At 43.8% G+C, this 21395-nt stretch overlaps 1 protein-coding gene across 1 annotated transcript in view; it reads left to right on the forward strand.

Moving 5' to 3' along the window:
* tnxbb (tenascin XBb) overlaps window positions 1-21395 on the forward strand; it is a 53418-nt gene that overhangs the window by 9625 nt on the left and 22398 nt on the right. The window contains exons 5-6 of the mRNA XM_085395828.1: window positions 5197-6471; window positions 13853-13968. Of these exons, the coding sequence (XP_085251954.1) occupies window positions 5197-6471; window positions 13853-13968 (1391 nt within the window). The remainder of the gene's footprint in view (window positions 1-5196; window positions 6472-13852; window positions 13969-21395) is intronic.

Below are 21395 nucleotides of genomic sequence, written 5' to 3' on the forward strand. Positions count from 1 at the left end.
GCTGTGCAATATGAGTCCTAAGCATCCCAGAAACGACACAGAAAGTCATAAAGTCAAACATAACTTTTAAAAACACCAGTATCCGATTATTAAGTGATGACGTGACGAATCCTGCTTCCGGGCCTAAAGTAGTCTGCGTTTAATATGGCTTTTGTGTTGTTAACATGTTTAATGTTTTGTATTTTCTTCTATTTGATCTCAAAAAGCTCCTAAAACAGTCAGTGATCACTGTTGACCTCCCTCGGCTTTTATTACCGCTAATCATTTATTTAAGCTCAGTTTTTAAAACCTTAGGATGTAACTACAGCCCAGCCCATGCAACAGTATATGAATGACTAACCTCGTATTGTGGATGGATTATCTCAGTTGTTCTCCTGGCTGAAGTTTGGTCCTTTTACAGCATCCTGCCATGCGATTACATTTGTTCCTGACCACCGAGAACACTCACGTTAACTTTTATCCAGTGGGAAAAAAAGTTAGCTTGTTTATATTATGCTAACATAGCTGTGTCGCTAGCGGTCACGTAGCACATCATTATATACCAGCTAGCCCAACTTCAGTAACCCTACAAACGTCACTGCTGTTTAGTTTTCTGTCTTCATTTATGCTGGAAGTGATAAGAAAGCTGTACGTTTTAATTTGTTTCCAAAACCCCGCAGTCAGGACATGCTATATAGTATTTAGATAGAAGCTAGCGAGCTAACTCCCTGCTAACTTCTAACTCCGTTAAATGTCATAAATTCCGTTTTCATGGATGCCTGGATGTTAAACTCAATTGTTACACCTGGTAGAGCAGAACGCTGATCATTTTATTAAAGATGAAAGACTTTAGACAGTTTTTCAACTCTCAGTAATGCCACAGTGATCGTTTGATATATGGACCTGCAGCGGAGTTTAGACCCAGACACGGCTAGTGACGTCAGACTGAACAACCGGATAGGCTCATGAGGCCCTGATGGTAAAAAAAACTACATTTCCGCGAAAATGACGCCACTTCCGGTTTCGGGCAGGTCATGGCGGACATGCGATAGTTCGCGCTGACGTCTGTTCCAAGGTAGGAAGTGTTATGAACAGCTGATTGGATCGGCAAAGCGTGTTTCTGGAATATTATGTTTTTGTTGCTGCAAGTGCTTTTTATGCAGTTTTTGCAAAGCTTTATGTGGAAGGAAACTGTGACCGAGGACAAGCTGATGGCATAAGATGCAAGTACAACTCCTCCGGTTTCATATGCAAAAAAATTATTGCGCTAGCTTACGTGGTTGCAGTGCTACCGGGATTTAAAAATAGTTATGCAAAACAGAGCGTGCCGCTCCGACCGGCTTTAAAGGGTTAATGGGTGAATGTTGTATAAAGAGCTTGGCGTGAGTGGAAAAAGTCACCTGATCAAGCCCTACGATAAGCTTTCACAGCTTTATGAACTCTCACTCAGCACTTTTCCCTTCTTAGATCCCTGAAGCCAGTGAGGAGCCGATCTGATGCTTCATGGACGTTTATAATTTTAGCATCTTCATTTTAAATATTCTTAAAGTTCATCACATGCCGAAGCTTTAATGACCGGCTGCATTTCTGTCATTGTCATATAGAAAAGCCACATTTTCATGTCACGTCTAAACATTAAACGAAACGTGAAAAGTTTTTCATTCACGTGCAAAAAAATAAAAATTCAAACTGAATTTGAGACAGTGATCAAAATCATTCGTCATGCATGAACGAATTCTTTATACCAGGCTGGAAAAAATTATGTTTTTTCATACCAGAGGACTCAAAAGACTTAAAACAGCTGGAGGAGCAGGACCTGCATACAAACCTTTAACAGACACAAAGTCGAGGTCGTGTTTGTTCCACCTCAGTGCCAAAAATCCAAAAGTAATAAATGAAATAAAAATCAAATGTTTTCAAACTTTATCAGAAAGACGTGCAGCAGATCGTGAGTCATGTTTTCAAGGCCTCGAAGCTTCGAAAAGAAATAAGTTCGGGAGCTTTAGGAAAGCCGAGGTTTTCCATCACATGGCTCCAAAGTCACCCACAGTTGATTTCATCAGTGTGGAGCTGATGATGTCCTGCAGCAGCTCCACAGTATGAACCCCAACCAGCCAAAGATCCACTCTAAAAGCACCTGAAGCATGTTGGTGAGGTTAGCAAACAGAAACTCCAGACCAAATGGAGCAATCAGCTCACGCATGGATGAAAAAGTAAATATAAACCGAACTCTGGCACAACCAGCAATAATCCTATTTATGAAAATAAACACTGGGGATGTTTGGGAGGATTCTGTGGCTGCTGATCAAAGAGACGCAAACAGAAAAACATCGCAAGGAGAGGAGGAAACACGAGAGAACAGCGATTAATACGAGTCTGCATCAGCAGGTGCTAACCTCCCCGCCGCGCAGCACGGCGGCGCTCGGCATACAGAGCAGCAGTCGGTCTTACAGCGGCTGATCTTTAGCTCGTAATTACAGTGAAAATGACCCAAGATGTTGTTGGTCTGCAGCACAGTGTGTGTTCATAGCAACATATGTTTAACAAACACTGGACTCTATTGGATTTGTTAAAGAAACGGTCCCTGTGTGCGCTCCAGGTTTTTTTTACTGCCGAATTCTTGTTTTGTGAGGGCATCGCTTTGCAGCAAAGTCTGTGACAGCAGCGTCCAAACATCGACAACACCAAACGTGTACCCGATGCCAAAAATGACACGCCGGAGGAACGGGCCACGAGGAGATGGAGGTGCCGCTCTCTGTTTCCCAGGACGTCCCTTTTCAATCTTTGCTCCACGATGACACTCGGATTCATAAACCTTCCTTTTCACTCGCATTTAAAACACAACCAGAGTGTCAACAGCAGCGCAGGATCCATCGACTGCATTACTGTGTGAATCTGCCTCGCACCGTGACCTCGAGCAATAACAGACCAATGAGAGGCCACAGACATGTCTCTGCTGACGATTAGCTCTCTGAGCATGTGGTTTCTATTCTGTAGGTTTTTGTCTTTGTTTGTTTTTTAAGTTGATTTCTTGAAAAGGTTTCTCATCATTTCACATAGAAGTATACAAACATTTATCTGCGTGCAGGTTTTCTGCAGTTTGGTAACGAAACACAGGAAGTGTCGTCTGTGAAGGTTCTCAGTCATCCAGCTCATCGTGGTCTAAGAAGCTCGGAAAGAAAAGCATCTGGACCATTCTCTACTTAATCACATTAGCCAGGTGTGAATCGGTCGTAGGTCACGATCAGCCACGCTTCAGGTCAGCTCATTGTGAAACCCAGCCCCACCCTATCATGTGATGTCCTGAGGTCAGGTGGCCCAGGATGTGAGTGGGCGTTTAAATCTAAATCTTTCTCTTCATGTGTGGAAAGCTGACCTGACAGCTGAGCAGTCTCTGACAGGGTTACAGGGACCCACAGTGGGAGGCGTTATCTACACCTGGAGGAAACGTTAACACTGTGAATGAATGAAATATGAAACATCTAATACAGAGCAAAGCGAAATGAAAATGAAAGTTTTTTGACTTTATTTAACATTACTGGGCAGCTACCTGCTGTTTCCTACACCCTCCTTCATGCTCTCTCAGACGTGCATCAGACCTGTTGAATATTTCACCACCATCTGTTATTATGTGTTCTAATAGCTTTATGTTAATCTAATAAAAAAGTAAAGTAGACTAAAGCTGTATTCTACTAATAGAATATGTGTTTTTCTTTGAGTGTGTGATTGGATTAATTTCAGAGATGATCACATTACAAACTGGCAGAGATTAACCTGTGAGCTGTGTGTGTGTGTACTTGTATTACCTGAAACATGGGGACCCATAGATTGTGAGGATATGGGGGTCTGATTTGTGTTAGGGGGCATAAAGTAAGACTGTAATTTACTCCAAAATCATTACCCAAAACTGGATAAAAAGTTAATGTCCTGTTTTTAGTTTAGCTTCAGAAAAGTGAATGTTTTGTCTTCTGAAGTGATGGAAACGGGAGAGGACTGTTTGTGCGTCTCTGTCTTCAGCTCTGTGCCCAGTGTGATCTCAGCCCCCACCTCCGCCCAGTCCACCCTCTGCACCGCAACAACACACACACACACACACACACACACACACACACACACACACACACACACACACACACACACACACACACAGGGGATAATCAGTCACAACAAGGCTGTGTTACACTCTATTTAGAGAGGATTAGACGTCCACCCCCCTTCACTCTACCCCCAAAACTGAGGCAGTGCAACAAAGGGTAACTATTTGGTTCTAACTCATTCAAGATGCTTCATTCATCCTCCAACAAACCACATTTATGACTGAAGTGATGCTGATGGCCGTCTTATGTTTTGGATATCTAAGAATGCATTTGACCTAGTCATTACTATGATGCAGGATATCTGCATACCGTCAATTAATGCTTCAATCTTAAATATGATCAACCTATCTCTAATAATCAGCTATGTACCACAGGCCTTCAAGCTGGCTGTAGTTAAACCTTTACTCAAAAAGCATCTCTAGACCCAGCAGTCTTAGCTAATTATAGGCCAATCTCCAACCTTCCTTTATATCAAACATCCTTGAAAGAGTAGTTGTCAAACAGCTAACAGATCATCTGCAGAGGTTTATTTGAAGAGTTTCAGTCAGGTTTCAGAGCTCATCACAGCACAGAAACAGCTTTAGTGAAGGTTACAAATGATCTTCTTATGGCCTCTGACAGTGGACTCATCTCTGTGCTTGTCCTGCTAGACCTCAGTGCAGCGTTCGATACTGTCGACCATAATATCCTATTAGAGCGATTAGAACATGCTGTAGGTATTACAGGTACTGTGCTGCAGTGGTTTGTATCATATCTATCTAATAGACTCCAGTTTGTGCATGTAAATGGAGAGTCCTCTTCACACACTGAGGTTAGTTATGGAGTTCCACAGGGTTCAGTGCTAGGACCAATTCTGTTTACATTATACATGCTTCCCTTAGGCAGCATCATTAGAAGACATAGCATACATTTACACTGCTATGCAGATGACACCCAGCTCTATCTGTCCATGAAGCCAGATAACACACACTCGGGTTTCCAAAAAAGAAGTCAGGATTTCTTTTAGGATCTCTGAACTGATGTCACAGATACTGTAGCTTGGTTCAAAATGGTTTAAACTGAATTTAGCTTGTTGCCGTGGTGATCAGGAACCTGTTCTTGACCTCTTCCTGTCCATCAGGTGCAGGATGCTCCATCAAACCAGAGACCAAGGAGTGCCCCAGTGAGTGCAGTGATCAGGGTCGCTGCAAGGATGGCAAGTGTGTCTGCTTTCCTGGATTCAGCGGGCCGGACTGCAGCCAGTCCAACTGTCCCGGGGACTGCAGCAACAACGGGAAGTGCGTGAATGTTCAATGCGTGTGCGATCCTGGTTTCACCGGTCCTGACTGCTCCCTGAAAGCCTGCCCTGATAACTGCAACAATCACGGCAGGTGCGAGAAAGGCAAATGTGTGTGCAACAGTGGTTTCACAGGTCCCAGCTGCTCCGATGAATCCTGTCCCGGAAACTGCAAAAAAAGAGGGGTCTGTGTTAACGGACAGTGCGTGTGCAATCCTGGTTTCACCGGTCATGACTGCTCCCTGAGATCCTGCCCCGATAACTGCAACAATCAAGGCAGGTGTGTGAACGGCAAGTGTGTGTGCAACAGTGGCTTCACAGGTCCCAGCTGCCTCAACAAATCCTGCCCCAGCAACTGCAACAGGAGGGGGCGCTGCATTAACGGGCAGTGTGTGTGTAATCCTGGATTCGCTGGGCCAGACTGTTTAAAGAGGACATGCCCAGACAACTGCAATGACCGTGGGAGGTGTGTTAACGGTAAATGTGTCTGCAACAGTGGCTTCACCGGTGCGGATTGCTCTGAGGCAGTCTGTCCTGAAAACTGCAACAACAGGGGGCGCTGTGTGAATGGACAGTGTGTTTGTGATGATGGATTCACTGGCGAGGATTGCTCTGAAAGAACATGCCCAAATGACTGCAACGACCGTGGCAGGTGTGTTAATGGTAAATGCATATGTGACAGCGGATTCACAGGTGACGACTGCTCTGAAAACACCTGCCCCAACAACTGCAACAACAGGGGGCGCTGTGTTAACGGACAATGTGTCTGTGATGATGGATTCACTGGTGCAGACTGCAGTGCTAAAGGCTGCCCCAACAACTGCAACAACAGGGGGCGCTGTGTTAACGGACAATGTGTCTGTGATGATGGATTCACTGGCGAGGATTGCTCTGAAAGAACCTGTCTAAACAGCTGCAACAACAGGGGGCGCTGTGTGAATGGACAGTGTGTTTGTGATGATGGATTCACTGGTGCAGACTGCAGTGCTAAAGGCTGCCCCAACAACTGCAACAACAGGGGGCGCTGCTTCAGGGGGAGCTGCGCGTGTCGTCGGGGGTTCACAGGACCAGACTGCAGCCAGTGTCAGGAGGGGATGACTGGGCCCAACTGTGATGTCGGTGAGTCAACTCTTCCATTTATCTTCTCCATATCTATCTATCTATCTATCTATCGATCTATCTATCGATCTATCGATCTATCGATCGATCTATCGATCTATCGATCTATCGATCTATCTATCTATCTATCTATCTATCTATCTATCTATCTATCTATCTATCTATCTATCTATCTATCTATCGATCGAGATATGTGTGCACGAACAGCACAAAGGAGCAAAGTTGCTCCCAGTGTAAATGCTATAATTCACTGTTTTAAGAAAGACAGCTTGTTTATTTCCCCACCAAGCCTCTTTAAATTTGACTTGGTAGGCTTGGCTTTAACCACAAATAGTCAAGAGTTGGTTACATTTATGGTGGGGGCATGGACGGAACCAGAAGCTGAACAGTAAGGTGGAAAATGAAGCCAGAGCACCAAAACTGCACTTCCTGTAATGTCCGGTTGAGTCAATCCTGACCGATTACTTTGCCCAACAATACAGCAGGGAAAATGTCAACAGTCTGGTAGACAAACATCTTGATGCATGCTCAATCAAACAGGTAAGTAAACCCCCAAGGTTTGATTCTGTTCATCTGGATGTAGAGCTTTCAGTGGGAGAAACGTTTCGTCACTCATCCAGGTGACTGAAGAAGTCACCTGGATGAGTGACGAAACGTTTCTCCCACATCTACGTCCAGATGAACAGAATCAAACCTTGGGGATCTGGTAAACAAACATAGTTTTTGTTCCTGTAGATAATAATCTCTTAACATCAACTACACCCAGGGTGAATTTCTTAAAAGTTGGAGTGTATAGCGGTGTGGGTTAAAGTTAGGGACATGGTTACATTGGTGTATGTCTTTCCTTTATTTTGTGTAAAATGCATGTTTGTGTCTCATTCTTATCTGAAGAACATTTGTTCACCATGACAGGATCACATTTAATTGCAGTGGGAATATCTGTTTGCAACAAATGTGCACAAACCACACATTTCTTCTAAAACTGTCATTCTGGGGTTGTTTAATTTGATACAGTTTTGCAGCATCAGCCGAGCTGCGTACTTCTTTCAGCCATGTTTTCTTGTTGTTGTTGTTGTTGTTGCCATTGTTGTTACCAGGGTGTGGTAGGCTATTAGCACGCCTGTTTGGAGGCTGTTCACGCTGCAGTGATCTGAGTGACGGAGCAGTTTCATTACCAGAGCGGTAGAGTCCAGACCACATAAAAACTCCCTCAGACAGCTGCACAGGACAGCCGCATGTGTGTGAGAGTTTTAAGTGTTTTCCCAAATGCAACTGACCACTTACTGGAGTGGAGGGAGGGATGTCCCACAGCCTGACAGCCCACTGAGTAAACTCAGAGTGGGCAGCAGAAAGTGTGAAGTATGTTTCCATCCACCTGCTGCAGAGACCCCAGTAATGACATAATCAGGAGAAACTGTTGGCATATTTAAATGATGCAAAAACGTTTGATTGGAAACAGATTTTTTGTGAACACTGATTTTCCTTCCTAAACATAGCTACAGATGCAAATACATAACACCGAGCCAACATCCAAATATTATGATTTCCTTTAGCAAACGTTGCCTTTTCACATTATTTTAGACAGTTGTCATTTATTTCTTTAAAACATGCAAGTTTTTGCTGTTATTATATTATTTGGGGGGAAAACTGCTCTAGTCACTCCTATACTGAAAAAACCTTCTTTAGATCCTAACACCTTTAACAACCTCCGTCCGATTTCCAATCTACCCTTCATCTCTAAGATACTCGAAAAAGTGGTTGCAGCTCAACTTCATTTACACCTGGTTAATAATAACATCTACGAGAGATTTCAATCTGGTTTTCGCTCATGTCACAGTACCGAAACTGCTCTACTTAAAGTCACTAACGATCTCCTAATCGGAGCTGTATCTGGTCTTCTCACCATTCTCGTCCTTTTAGATCTGAGCTCAGCCTTCGACACCATTTCTCACTCTGTCCTTCTAAGCAGACTTTCCTCTCTCTGCATCTCTGACACACCCCTCGCCTGGTTTCAATCATATCTCCTCGACCGCTCCCAGTTTATTCAACTAAGATCATCCCGCTCTCGTCTATTCCCCGTCAGCTCTGGTGTACCTCAAGGCTCAGTTTTAGGCCCTCTTCTCTTTATAATATACATCCTCCCTCTAGGTACCATCTTCCGCAAATTTGATCTTCAGTTTCACTGTTTTGCTGATGACACCCAGTTATATCTCTCTTGCAGACCTGATTCCTCCCTCCCACCTTCTTCCCTTACAGAATGTCTATCCGAGTTAAAATCCTGGTTTACCTCTAATTTTCTAAAGCTCAATGAGGATAAAACTGAGATCCTCCTTATTGGCACCAAATCCAACCTTTTGAAGGCAAACCATTTCTCACTCACCATCGATAACTCCACAGTTTTCCCATCTCTTCAGGTTAAGAGCCTTGGTGTCATCCTAGACAGTTCACTTTCTTATAAATCACACATCAATAACCTCACCCGTTCTGCCTACTTCCATCTACGTAACATTAACAGATTGCTTCCTTCTCTTTCCACCCAGTCTACGTCCATTCTTGTACATAGTCTTGTTACCTCCCGTATTGACTATTGCAGTTCTCTTCTGCATGGTCTCCCCCAAAAATCCCTCCATAAGCTTCAACTGGTTCAGAACTCTGCTGCTCGCATTATCACCAGAACCCCTCCTACCAGCACATCACCTGTTCTTCAGGAACTTCACTGGCTCACAGTGAAATTCCAGATAATATTCAAACAACTTCTGCTCACCTTCAAGGCCATTCATAACCTCGCTCCTTCTTACCTTTCTGACCTGTTAACCACCACTTGTTCTGCCCGTTCACTTCGTTCTTCTTCTTCTATCCAGCTTGCTGTACCTTCCTTCCGCCTCACCACCGTGGGAAGCAGAGCTTTCAGCTGCTCTGCTCCCAGGCTGTGGAACTCTCTGCCCCCTGAAATAAGAAACATTGGTTCTCTCCCCCAGTTTAAATCCCACCTCAAAACTCATCTGTTCAAATCTGCATATTCACTGTGAATCCACTGTTTGTTCATTTTATCTTGTGCTTTTGTTTTATTGTTCTTATTCTGCCATTGTTTTACTAAGTGTTTTATCCTATTGTAAAGTGTCCTTGGGTGACTTGAAAGGCGCTCATAAATAAAATTTATTATTATTATTATTATTATTATTAACTGGATATTTCCCTCCAGTTTATGACCACGCGCTGGTCAGAGATGATGGTTGGTTTCCCAGTGCATCATGGGAATCCCCGGCAGCCTACGTCTATTGCAGCATAACTAAGGGAGGATTCAGGGTCACCTGGTCCAGCCCTAACTATATGCTTTAGCAAAAAGGAAAGTTTGAAGCCTGATCTTGAAAGTAGAGATAGTGTCTGTCTCCTGAATCCAAACTGGAAGCTGGTTCCACAGAAGAGGGGCCTGAAAACTGAAGGCTCTGCCTCCCATTCTACTTTTAAATACTCTAGGAACAACAAGTAGGCCTGCAGAGCGAGAGCGAAGTGCTCTAATAGGGTGATATGGTACTACAAGGTCATTAAGATAAGATGGGGCCTGATTATTTAAGACCTTGTATGTGAGGAGCAGGATTTTGAATTCTGGATTCAACAGGAAGCCAAAACAGGAGAAATCTGCTCTCTTTCTAGTCCCTGTCAGGACTCTTGCTGCAGCATTTTGGATCAGCTGAAGGCTTTTCAGGGACTTTTAGGACTTCCTGATGTAATGTAAACAGAATTGGTCCTAGCACTGAACCCTGTGGAACTCCATAATTAACCTCAGTGTGTGAAGAGGACTCTCCATTTACATGCACAAACTGGAGTCTGTTAGATAGATATGATACAAACCACTGCAGCACACTGTAAAAAAAATATTGTAATATAAAAGTATTTACTGTGTATTTTACAGTTTTGTACTGTTCTTCTAGAATATCATTAAATTTAAATAAATAGACTGATTTTACATTTCTAATGTAAATTAACGAGTTTGCAGTTCGCCTTGTAATCAGAAGGTTGCCGATTCGAGCCCCGGCTCGGACAGTTTCGGTCGTTGTGTCCTTGGGCAAGACGCTTCACCTACTGGTGGTGGTCAGAGGGGAATTGTAAAGCGCTTTGAGGGTCTCAAAAGCACTATATGAATGCAATCCATTATTATGTAAACCAACTGTTAACTGTATATTTCTGTACATTTAAGTATTATTATTCATATTGCCGCATTCATTGACCTTTTTATAGGTAATTTCATTGTTTCATCACATTAAAATGTTCCTAATTTAATGTTTAAAAGCACTTGAAAAAGGCAGAATCCCGTGTAAAATTAGGGCAACAAACTTTATTGTCATTGCTGAAAATAACCGTATTTTCATGAGGAAGTTCTTTTCTGTTATTTTATGGTATTATTTTGGCGCCCCAGCTGCCACAGTACCTGTAACACCTACAGCGTGCTCTAATCGCTGCACTGACATATTACCAGCTGTAAAAACAAAGTGCAGGTTCTTGACAGCGACTTGCTGCTTCCTCCAAATATCATATGTTCATTTTTCTCCACTGTTGTTAAGCAGTCATAGCAGTGGGACATGCTAAGTACTGAAGAGACAGTCACAGCTTCATCATGTTGATGCCATTACTGGCCCAGTGTGAGACAAAGTGCTCTCAGAGAAAACAACTGAAATGTCTGCCTGAACATAGAATAGAACAGAATAGAATAGAATAGAATAGAATAATCCTTTAATTGTCCCACAAGGGGAAATTTGGTTGTAACAGCAGCCAGAAAGACACATGTACAAACAAACAGGACAGAAACATTTTTCTTACATATTTACATCGAGGACAGTGGTTCCTATAACCAGAGAACTGTACAGTTATTAAATTAAATAAAAGTAACTACAGATAAGAGGCAAACCTAAAAAGGCACGTCTAGGTTTCTTTAAAGTGTTTGATTGAAAACACTCAGACGTGCACATTTTGTTCTGATAAATGTTTCTTTTAGTTTTTGTGTCTTTAAATGTATGTTTGTGTTGATGTGCCTTCCACATGACGGCCGTTGGCTATAACTTTAATCAGTTGTTGACACACAAACCCAACAAACATCAAAACGTTGTGGCAGCTGAAATCGATAAAGCTTAAAGGAACCATCACGCAAAACAGAACAGTGAGAGTTGACGTAAATCAGCGAATAAACCACCAAGGCCACAGTCTGATAGACGCAGACACAAAGCAGATGGGATCAAGCGGAGAAATATTTATCAGTCTGATGACGTTTATGTGCAAAAGAAACTGTTTGATGGAATAATGTTGCAGAATGGGGAAGCTTTTATTGTGAAGGCGCTCAGCCAAATAATGCTTCTTTACATGTGTAACACGCACGCTGAACTTGAGTAGCTGCCTTCCACGAGCAGCGGATCTTCCAGTTTGACTGTTGGAGGCTGATGGAGGCTGATGGAGGCGGCCTCCGTGAGCCGGAGGTGTTGGTCTGTTTACTGCGCCTGTGTTTGTGCCGTGCTGCTGCGGTGTGAGCGATTTAAACCATCCCAGAGGAAGTTTGAAATAAAGTCACGACGTTCCCTCTGGGAGGAAATAAAGTTAATCCAGACGCAGCAGTGGCAAGAGAGGCGGGGTCATTGCCGAGTCCGTCGGGCTGTTCTCATGAGCTGACTAAAGAACACTGATGGGAGAAGAGCAGCAGAAGGTGGATGAGATAAGCTTCTTTGTATTTTTACTTTCTTTTCATTAAAGAACAAAGAAGAACAAACACCTGAAGCAAATGAAAATTCAGCTGCTGTATTTGAAACAGAGCCAACACAGCTGTGGTGCAGAGGTTACATACATGTGATGATTACTTCTATACAGTGCTGTAACAGTACAGTAAAAATAGTGTGCACCTTTAAAGGTAAGCTGATGTTTTCCAGTGTTCCAGTGGACACACAGCACTGCTGTGGGTTGCATCAAGCACACAGGAATATTAATGTAAGTTACATTAGAGTGCATAAGCAAATAAAGAGCTTTTCTGATGTATTATCGCCTCAGTAAACTTACAGTGAATGTGTTGGCCAGCAGCTTCTTTCACTTCCACATCACTGAGTCCTGTTTGTGGTCACCAGAAGATTCCTCGATCGGTCTCAGCCAGCTCCCGCTGCTTTTCAATTTTCCCCTCAAAGACTGAAATCTGCCTCTTCTTCCTCATCTGAGCTCATGCTGTGGCTCGGAAATCACAGACCTGGACATGAGCCTTAATGAGAAAACCACCCCTCATCACTGGAGCAGTGTCATTTTCAACCTGCACATCAGATCGAATGGTTTGTCCTGTTGTTGTGGTGCCAGGGAGCAGATGGTTTAAGGTTTCATTAAGGCTGATGCCAAACTCTGATAAATGCATCACTTTGGTTTGGGTAAGATGGAGGAGAAAAAGCCTCCTGCTGCAGGACAAACACTTTGCTTGTTCCACTGCATCAATCACAGGAGAGAGAAAACGAGGAGGAAGAAGACCTGCAGGGTTATTCAGCAGTGTCGACTGCACGGAGCATGGACAGGAACGTTTGTGATGAGGTGACTAAACTGTGGCGCCGATGATGTTCGTCTGTGTGTGATCCATCTGCAAGTCACTGAATACAGCCATTATTATTATTATTATTATTATTATTATTATCATGTTTGTTGTCACCTGATGAGTGGAAGAGCTTGAAAGGTCACTCCTGGATTATACTGCCCCAAATATATTCCTTCTCTCACCCCAACCAATCACAGCAGATGGCCCCGCCCCTCCCTGAGCCTGGTTCTGCTGGAGGTTTCTTCCTGTTAAAAGGGAGTTTTTCCTTCCCACTGTCGCCAAAGTGCTGCTCATAGGGGCTCATATGCTTGTTGTTCTCTGTATCTAATAGTGTAGGGTCCACTGTACAATATAAAGCGCCTTGAGGCGACTGCTGTTGTGATTTGTTGCTGTATAAATAAACTTATTGCATATTTGCTCAGTAAACGTGCACTTGTCTTAAACAGTTGATAGCATGATCTGTCGATTGGCAGTCTGCTGTGCTCCACTTTCAGTGGTGGTCATGTAAAGGTGGAGAGGGCTGAGTGTGGTAGGCTGGCCCGCTCCAGCCACTGGGACAGGGTGGAGCTGCTGTAGGGCCTCCTTCCCAGATGCCATGGTGTTGGTGGATGAAGCCAGGTCATCTACCAGGTGAAGAGGTCGTGTTTGTTGTTGTGCTGCTAGCTGCTTCGCCTCTGTCCTATAACATGAGGTCAGCAAAGCGCGGCGTCCGCTAAAGCAGGAATGTTGCTGAACAGGAGTTTTTGCCACACAAACACGTGGAGACAAACGCACACGGTGGTGTTAGCCTGAGTCTCATTGTGCAGCTAAGTCTGTGTTTCTCTCTTTCAGTCATGTCTGGTGTTTCCCGGCTGAGCACTCAGGACATCACAGACACGTCAGTCGCTTTGGTTTGGACTCCGCCTCCTGTCCAGTATGAGACCTACTACATCACCTTCAGCAGCCAGGTACGCGGCAGGTTAAGCTTTAAAGTCTTTGAGTTTCACTTCTCTACCTCCTCAGTGGTTCTTTGGCAGACGTGCACAGACTCCAGCATCAGATCACCTGAACTGAATTTATCAGTTTAACTGAAAGCAGCAAAAAAGGGGAAAAATCAGAAGTTTCATTCTTAAAGAAACGTGTGTTGTTCCCGGAGAGGGGCCCACTTTCTCCTGTGAGACGTTTGACGTGTCGTGTTGATCTGAAACTCTGCCATGTTAGACAGAAGCATCCACCATTAACTGCATATACAACACATACAGTAATATACGTGTTGTGCTATGACTCAGACCAAAGTGTTTCCAGTATGGAAAAGCAGAAAGGCCCCATTTAAAACTGAATAATTTTAATAAAATGAATAAAATGTGAAGCCAGCTGCTGTTTTTCTCTCACACTGTGGAACCACACGGAGACAGTCCAGTAAAAACCTGTTCGGCTCACGCACATATTTCCATAATTCACATAACAGATCCACAGTCCTCACTGTCCCCTTATCCAGGACCTTCACCGGGTCATGTAGAGAGGGTGGAGCAGTGTGGAGGACACACGTTTCTTTACAAGATCCTCAGTGAAGTTTCCAAAGAGGTCTGCAGGTAGAAATATCAAACTGCGGTGCGTCGTTGTGAGCAGCGTTCACAGCCTGAAGCACAAAACTGCTGAGCTCAAAATGAACTTCAAACATTTGACACACACCATAAAAATCCTGCTTTATGTGACCGCAGTCATAACAGCAATCACAGTCTGCAAACCTTAGAGGATATCCAAAGTGTAAGTGATGGGGGTGTGTTGGTCTTTTATTTTGAAGGACACGAACAGTCTGTCACTTCCATGACAAACGCCTGTAAGAATGATCTGTGAGGTTGGGCTGCAGTGCCAGAGGAGATCTCTGGGCTCCATAAACACTAAATTACTGCAGATTTTATGGCGTTAAACTTCAGTGACTCCGTCCGCTGAGCACAGGTTTGAGACCAAAGCGCCGCTTTCATGTTTCCGTGACTGGAAGTGAAACTCAGCGTCTCCAGATGGCGGCGAAAGTCACAATTTTGAAATTTCAAAGTCAATTAAACAAAGAAATGTAACCTACAATAGTTTTTTCTTCGGGGGGTCATTTTAGCTACCACTCAAAGGTTTGGGAGGTGGAGGTTCACACATCCGCTCAGTTGCTGGTTCACTTTCCAGGTGGAGACAGAGCTCTGCTTTGGGGTCATGTCAGTAGGTGGATGTGGAGGAAAGCTACCCACTGCAGTGACCCCTCGTGACAGGGGAGCTGAATGTGCCTGGAGATTTAGATGGAGCTGCTGTTTATGTCTTTTTCCAGCTAATATTTAATAAACATCAGTAACCGTGGTTACTAGAGTGGGTTTGATTTGGAAAGTGATGGGGACATAAATTTGTTGGAGTGTCAGGATCCTGCCGGGTTTGGACCGATCAGCGCTGTGTGGACTCTGGTGGTCCCACGTCCACCTGTAAAGTAACCACTAGTGATGGGATTTCTTTATAGAGAGCCGGTTCTTCAGGTTGTTTTGTTGCTTTAATTAATTTATTATTAACAATAATATAAAATTATGCACAAAAGGAATTACTAATGTAAAAAAAAGTGGTTTTATTTATATATGTTTATATATAAATATATGTGGTGGCCCCTAGAGACAAAACACGTACAAACTCCAAGAAACATTTCTAGCGTTAACTGAACTTCCAAAGCAGAGCTACTAGATCACTTAAATTACACAATTGAAAGCATATGTGTATTGTTTGTGTATTTATACACAAGCACTCATATATATTCAAATAATTTAAAAAAAAGTTCATTTACCTGTTACTACCACACACCAAATCCGGTCGTTGGTACTTGCCGGCTTGTGTAGCCACGAGGTAACAAAAGCTCAACACTGCCCCCTAGCATCCTGGAGCACTTCTGTTGTGTTTTATACGTGTTTTGAGTTATTATGTGTTTTGTCTGTAGCAGCCACCGTAAATATACTTTTATTTATTCACTCCACATAAAATGTAATAAATAAATCATATGATACAAAAACCAACTATTCACATTTCAACTTTTAACTATTTAAATTTTCAGCTTTTTCCTTTTAAACAAATTTAAAGAGAAACAACACAAAACACTGCAAACCACAACACAATTAAATATAAATTAAAATATGAAAACAAAAAGAAATGCACATTCTCTGTCATATGGACCTGCATGAATAAACTTTCTGAATCCTTTATCATCTGCAACTCTCTCTCTCCCTCCCGCTCTGTTCCTGTGCTACTGAGTGTAACTACCGCCCCTCCCCCCTCTGCCTCTAAAGCACAAGGCGGGAAAAAGTGTGAGAGAGAGGCTGAGAGAAAGAAAAGACAAAAAATACGACTCGCGTCGCTCACGTCAAAGACCCGGCTCTAAGAGCCGTTTCGTTCGCGGCCGACACATCACCAGTAACCACTCACTGTCTTTAAACACCCAGCATCCACCTTCATGCATAAACTCATCAGCCTGCTCTACAACACGCTCTGTATTCAGTGTTATTAATACACGACACCATGAAGCAAATACTCAGTTTTGTGAAGTTTTATGATTTTAAAAAATCATTAGCAGTGTTGCTAAGCAACTAATTTTACATGTTTGAACTTCATAAGATGCTAATATTTCTCAGAGGTGCCTTTGAATGGCTTTAATAAAAACTGCCTGATCCTGGTTCTGTTGGAGTTCTTCCTCCCGCCGTCACCAAGTTCTTGCTCATGGGACTTTTGGAGGTTTTCTCTCTAAAACAGCAAAAATCAGTCGTGAATGCGTCAGACTGAGTGAGTCTGAGCCGGGACACGGCACAGAGATGTGTGTTTTCAGATCAAAGCAACAACACATCTGCCCTTTCTCTTTAAACCTCGGGCATTGCAGAGGTATGATGAGTCATCTAAAAATTAATTTGGTTTAAAAAATATCCTCATGGATCCTGATGGCTTTAATTATGACAGGACAGATTGACAGTAGAAAAGAAAGATGGAGGAGACGTAACAGAATCAAACCTGGACTCGCCCCAGAGTGGCTGCTCAGCCCACCACGACCCTCCAGGCAGGGCAGGGACTTTCACCAAGCTTCATTCTGTTGACAAAGAGTTTAAAAACCATTCACTAAATATAGAAACACCGAATCTGCCTCTCCTGTGAAAACGAATAATAGTAATTATGTATCAGTTAATGTCGGGCTGATGTTTGCAGCAGAGCAGCAGGAGGACGGCCGGCTGATGGATTTCCTTTTTCATTTCGTCTGCTTTCCCTCCGCTCATTTTGGCTTTTCGTTTAGAGCCAAACTCGTTCCATCGCAGCCGGATGCGCTTGGCAGTCGGAGCCCATGTGGAAGACACTAACACCTCATCTCCTGCTTTAATCATGTGCTGCATTTCCTGCTGATTCTCCTCAAACCACATATGAGCACTTTTATTTGCTTCCCTCACAGGAACCTTAAAGCGCTGACAGTGAGTGTCGTTAGCGACAGTGTTAGCAACACAAACACAATCATATCATCGTGGACGAAAATAAACTGCAACATAGCAACAACGTCCTCGGTCCGCTCCTCTGATGTAACCGCCTGTAGGGGGCGCAGTAGCGTAGCTTTGTCTGATGAAGCTGTTCATCATTTGCTCGCTTGTAACAGCCGAGCGTGCAAGTTTGTGCAAATGAGTTCAAGGTGTTTCAGTTTGAAGCGTTAGACTGTTTAAAGTGATGTTTGCAGGACAGAGCAACAGCAGGACGTGCAAATATGTAAAAGTGAGCTGCAGTTTAGAGACTGTTTGACCATGAATGTGTATTTGCAGCCAGAAATAAGGATGTGATTGTTTCTGAGAGGACGTCATGCACAGAGACCTGCTGACCTGAAAAGCACCGAGTGGGTGTGGCTTATTTGGCAGCACAGCTTAGCTTTTCATGATTGGATTAATGTCCTTTGGACAGACGAGACCAAAGTGGAGATGATGTCCACAATGCAGAGCAGCACCTCATACCAGCGCTCAGCACGGTGGAGGAAGGACAATCATTTGGGCCATTTGCCCAGACCTCTGTTCCCCAAAGTCGTCTGGAGTCAAACGTGAGCTAAAGCTCGGACAGGGTCATCAACAGGACAACGATCCAAGCACGGCAGCAGAACTCTGACAGAAGAGCTGAATCGAGCTGCTGTCAGAGTGCAGACGTCAACCTGACTGAGATGCTGTGCGTGAACGAGTGGAGTGGCCAAAGTTCCTCAGCGACGACGTCAGAGACCAAAGAAGTCACACAGGAAATCACCACTTCATTTCCTGCTGCTGACTGATGCAGTGTTGAGTTATGGTGCAGGTAGTTTTGCACAGGACTGCAGAGGATAATCATGTTTGTGAAAAACTAACTTCATTCAGCAGCCTTTTAGGCCATGTCCATGTTGGACATGTGGTCTTTCTTTAACGTGTTTATTTCTATGCAAATTTCCTGGAAACCTTTGACGACCTGAGTCAGGACTACAGCACGCTTCAGTCATGTGCTTTTAACTGAATTAATACCTGAAAATAACAGGTAACAATTCAGTCACATATGTCAAATATAGTGACTTATTGTGGCTCATACATGATTTCATTATCTAATAAGTGTAAACGTTTCTCTGTTTCCATTTCACCCATCTGGCACCAAACACTGAAACGGGAGAACATCATATAATTTTGATGAAATTACCAGTTTTTCTGGGATTATATGGAAACTGTTTGCAGGAAACCAGGAGTTCAAACTCCGTGTGCCAAACATGATAGAAAACAGCTTCCCTCCATCTATCTCAGTGTGTGGGTGGCGGGATGTCTGATGCCCTGCAGCCAGGCCTTCTACATATGGTCATTAGCTACGTGATGCATGATGGGGTCTGATCATTCTCCTGGTGTAAAAACACTAAATTGTCCTTTTAATCACAGAAGTATTGAGATGCTTCGTAACCTGGGCTTCACATGTTCATCAGTCTGTTCACAAACATGTGCGATCAATCGGCTGCAGAGGGCCTTACAGAAGGGAAAATTACTAATTGCGTTGGTATTTGTGAGTTTAGGAGCGGCAGGAGAGAGGGGGGGGCCTCGGCAAAACCAAAACACGTTTAAACTCGTTCTTTCTACATCACTTAAAATCAAAACTGTCACTGAGATGAAAGAAGTCGCTGCTTTACATTAAACACACACACACGTGCTGGCCTCCTCTCAGACATGTTTTCCCACACACACAGTTACAGTGATTGCCTCATACTGTAATTTTCTTCCCGCTCTGACATCATCGAGGGATTAAGACTTAGTAATGACTTTGTTTGGAACGACTAACAGCACCAGAGAGACAAAAGGAAGGATGGATGGATGGATGGAGGTTAATAGGCGGAGGAAATGATGGAGACTTGGCCGAAGAGGGAACAAAACTGGAGCTGAACTTCAGATCGACATGTGTTCGTCTTTACGAACCCACCGAGGGGAGACGTTATCCTGAAGCAGTCCAAACACAGACGGAAAACAAAGAGAGACAAACAAAGGAAGAGAAAACAGGAGTGGAATAGAAGGACAGAGGATGAGAGATCGGTGCTGATATGTGCAGTTACATGTGCTGTTTCTGGCACATTTCACTCGTCGTGTCTCCAAAGTTTGCATCATTTTATGGTGTTGGTGAAATGTTGGGCTCAGAGTCAGAGCTGTCCTCAGTAAGACGGCACCAGGCAGCTTAAAGTTCTCTCTGCTTTTTTTTCTTGTGAAAAAATGTCAAATATTTACAGGAGGTTTCATTTATTCATCGTTCAGAAGAAATGAAACTGATTTAAAAAATGTCCAGAATCCTAAAAATCACCTGTTTTCAACCAGTAAATGAAGGATGCGGTGCTTCTTTGCCTGCTACGCTTCATTTGAGCTAATTCGAGTCACCGGACCTCCTAACTCTATCTGTCCTGTTAAAGAAGCATTTTAAAGAAGTCCCCTGAAAAATAATAGAGCTTACTGTGCGGCTCATGGTGCTAGCATAACGTTCATAAAGCCTGCTAGCTCCCTCTGTGCTGATGCAGCCTGCTAACAAGCTTGGTCATATTAGCACTTTGACTCAGTTTAAGGCTTTCTTCTGCTTCCTGAGTATGAAGAAATAAATGTTGTGCACAGCAGGAGAGTACCACTTTCACTAGTTTGATGGGGGGGTTAGGTTAATGTGCTTATGTGCTGCCTAACAGGGATCATCGAGCTAGCTAGCATTAGCTGCTAACTTAGCACTTCAGCCTCTCATCCAAACATAGCTCCAAAACAACAAAGACAGTAGCGAGGTGGTGGCTGATTTACGTTCCAGCTTTGAAAAACAGACTTCCATCTTTTATTTACAGTCTCTGTGACAAACATGTTCACCAACAAAGAAACCATCAAAGGGTCAGAGGTCAAGGTTAGCTGGTTTTCTTGATGTCAGGAGTCGTAGAGGGCTGTTTCCTGATGTCTGACTGCTTGAAAGCCACATGTAAACCTCCCAGTAATAATTACAAGAATCTTTTTTGTGACGGTCGGGCCCATTAAGTCATTTGCTGGTTTGGGAATCCGATCAGAAAATGATCAGATGTGTCATCTTTGGAAAGGCAAAGAAAAGGTTTGGATGGCTCGCTGCGGCAGTCGCACTGTGAGAATTTGGCTCCGGCTTTCCGACTCTGGAGGTTTCCTGTTCCTGTCACGGCCGTCAGCTTTGAAGCGTTAAAGTCAGAGAAGCAGCGAAAAGTAGACAACAAGCCGAGTGGGCAGAGTGGGCTGACAGAGGTGGATGAAGTGAACTCCTCAAGGTCCAGAGAAAAAGATGCAGATGTGGGATGCTTGTTGCCGAGGAAACATGTAAACACTGTCAAAAACATGGCAACTGCCAGAGAGATGACATCACCGTGGACCTACAGCTGTGACACAGAGAGCGAGGGAGATGGGAAGAGAGCGAGGGAGACGACATCCGTCAGCGGCCGTTCACCAGACGGATAAACACGAGATAAACGTCACGCAAATAACGGCGTGTCACAACAAGCAGCAGCGAGAACATCAGGAAACAGAGATCAGTGTCAGTCTGACGGCTGCTGGTTTCATTATTGTTTCCAGTTAAACGCACAGAAACAGCAGCAGCGATGTGGACGTCTCAGCGCTGCTTTCTCTGGAACCGTTTCTGCAGTAGGAAGAAATGAAAACTGAAAGCACGCTGCTGAGTGGGAGGCTTTGATGATGCATGAAGTCTGGAGTGATGTTTGCAAGGAAGCGTGGTCCCAAAGCTCGTCTCTAAACAGAGAAGTGACTAAACGGTCATACGGGTGCAAGTGCAGGTCAAAGAGCGGAGCCAGGGCCCTTTGTTTGGGACAAACACCACGTCTGAATCCCGCCTCTCCGATCATTCAGAGTCACTGAATTTTACC

Source organism: Rhamphochromis longiceps, linkage group LG22 (genome assembly GCF_057381845.1).
Source record: "Rhamphochromis longiceps isolate RC_006_pf linkage group LG22, R_longiceps_female_GT1.1, whole genome shotgun sequence".
NCBI lineage: Eukaryota > Metazoa > Chordata > Actinopteri > Cichliformes > Cichlidae > Rhamphochromis > Rhamphochromis longiceps.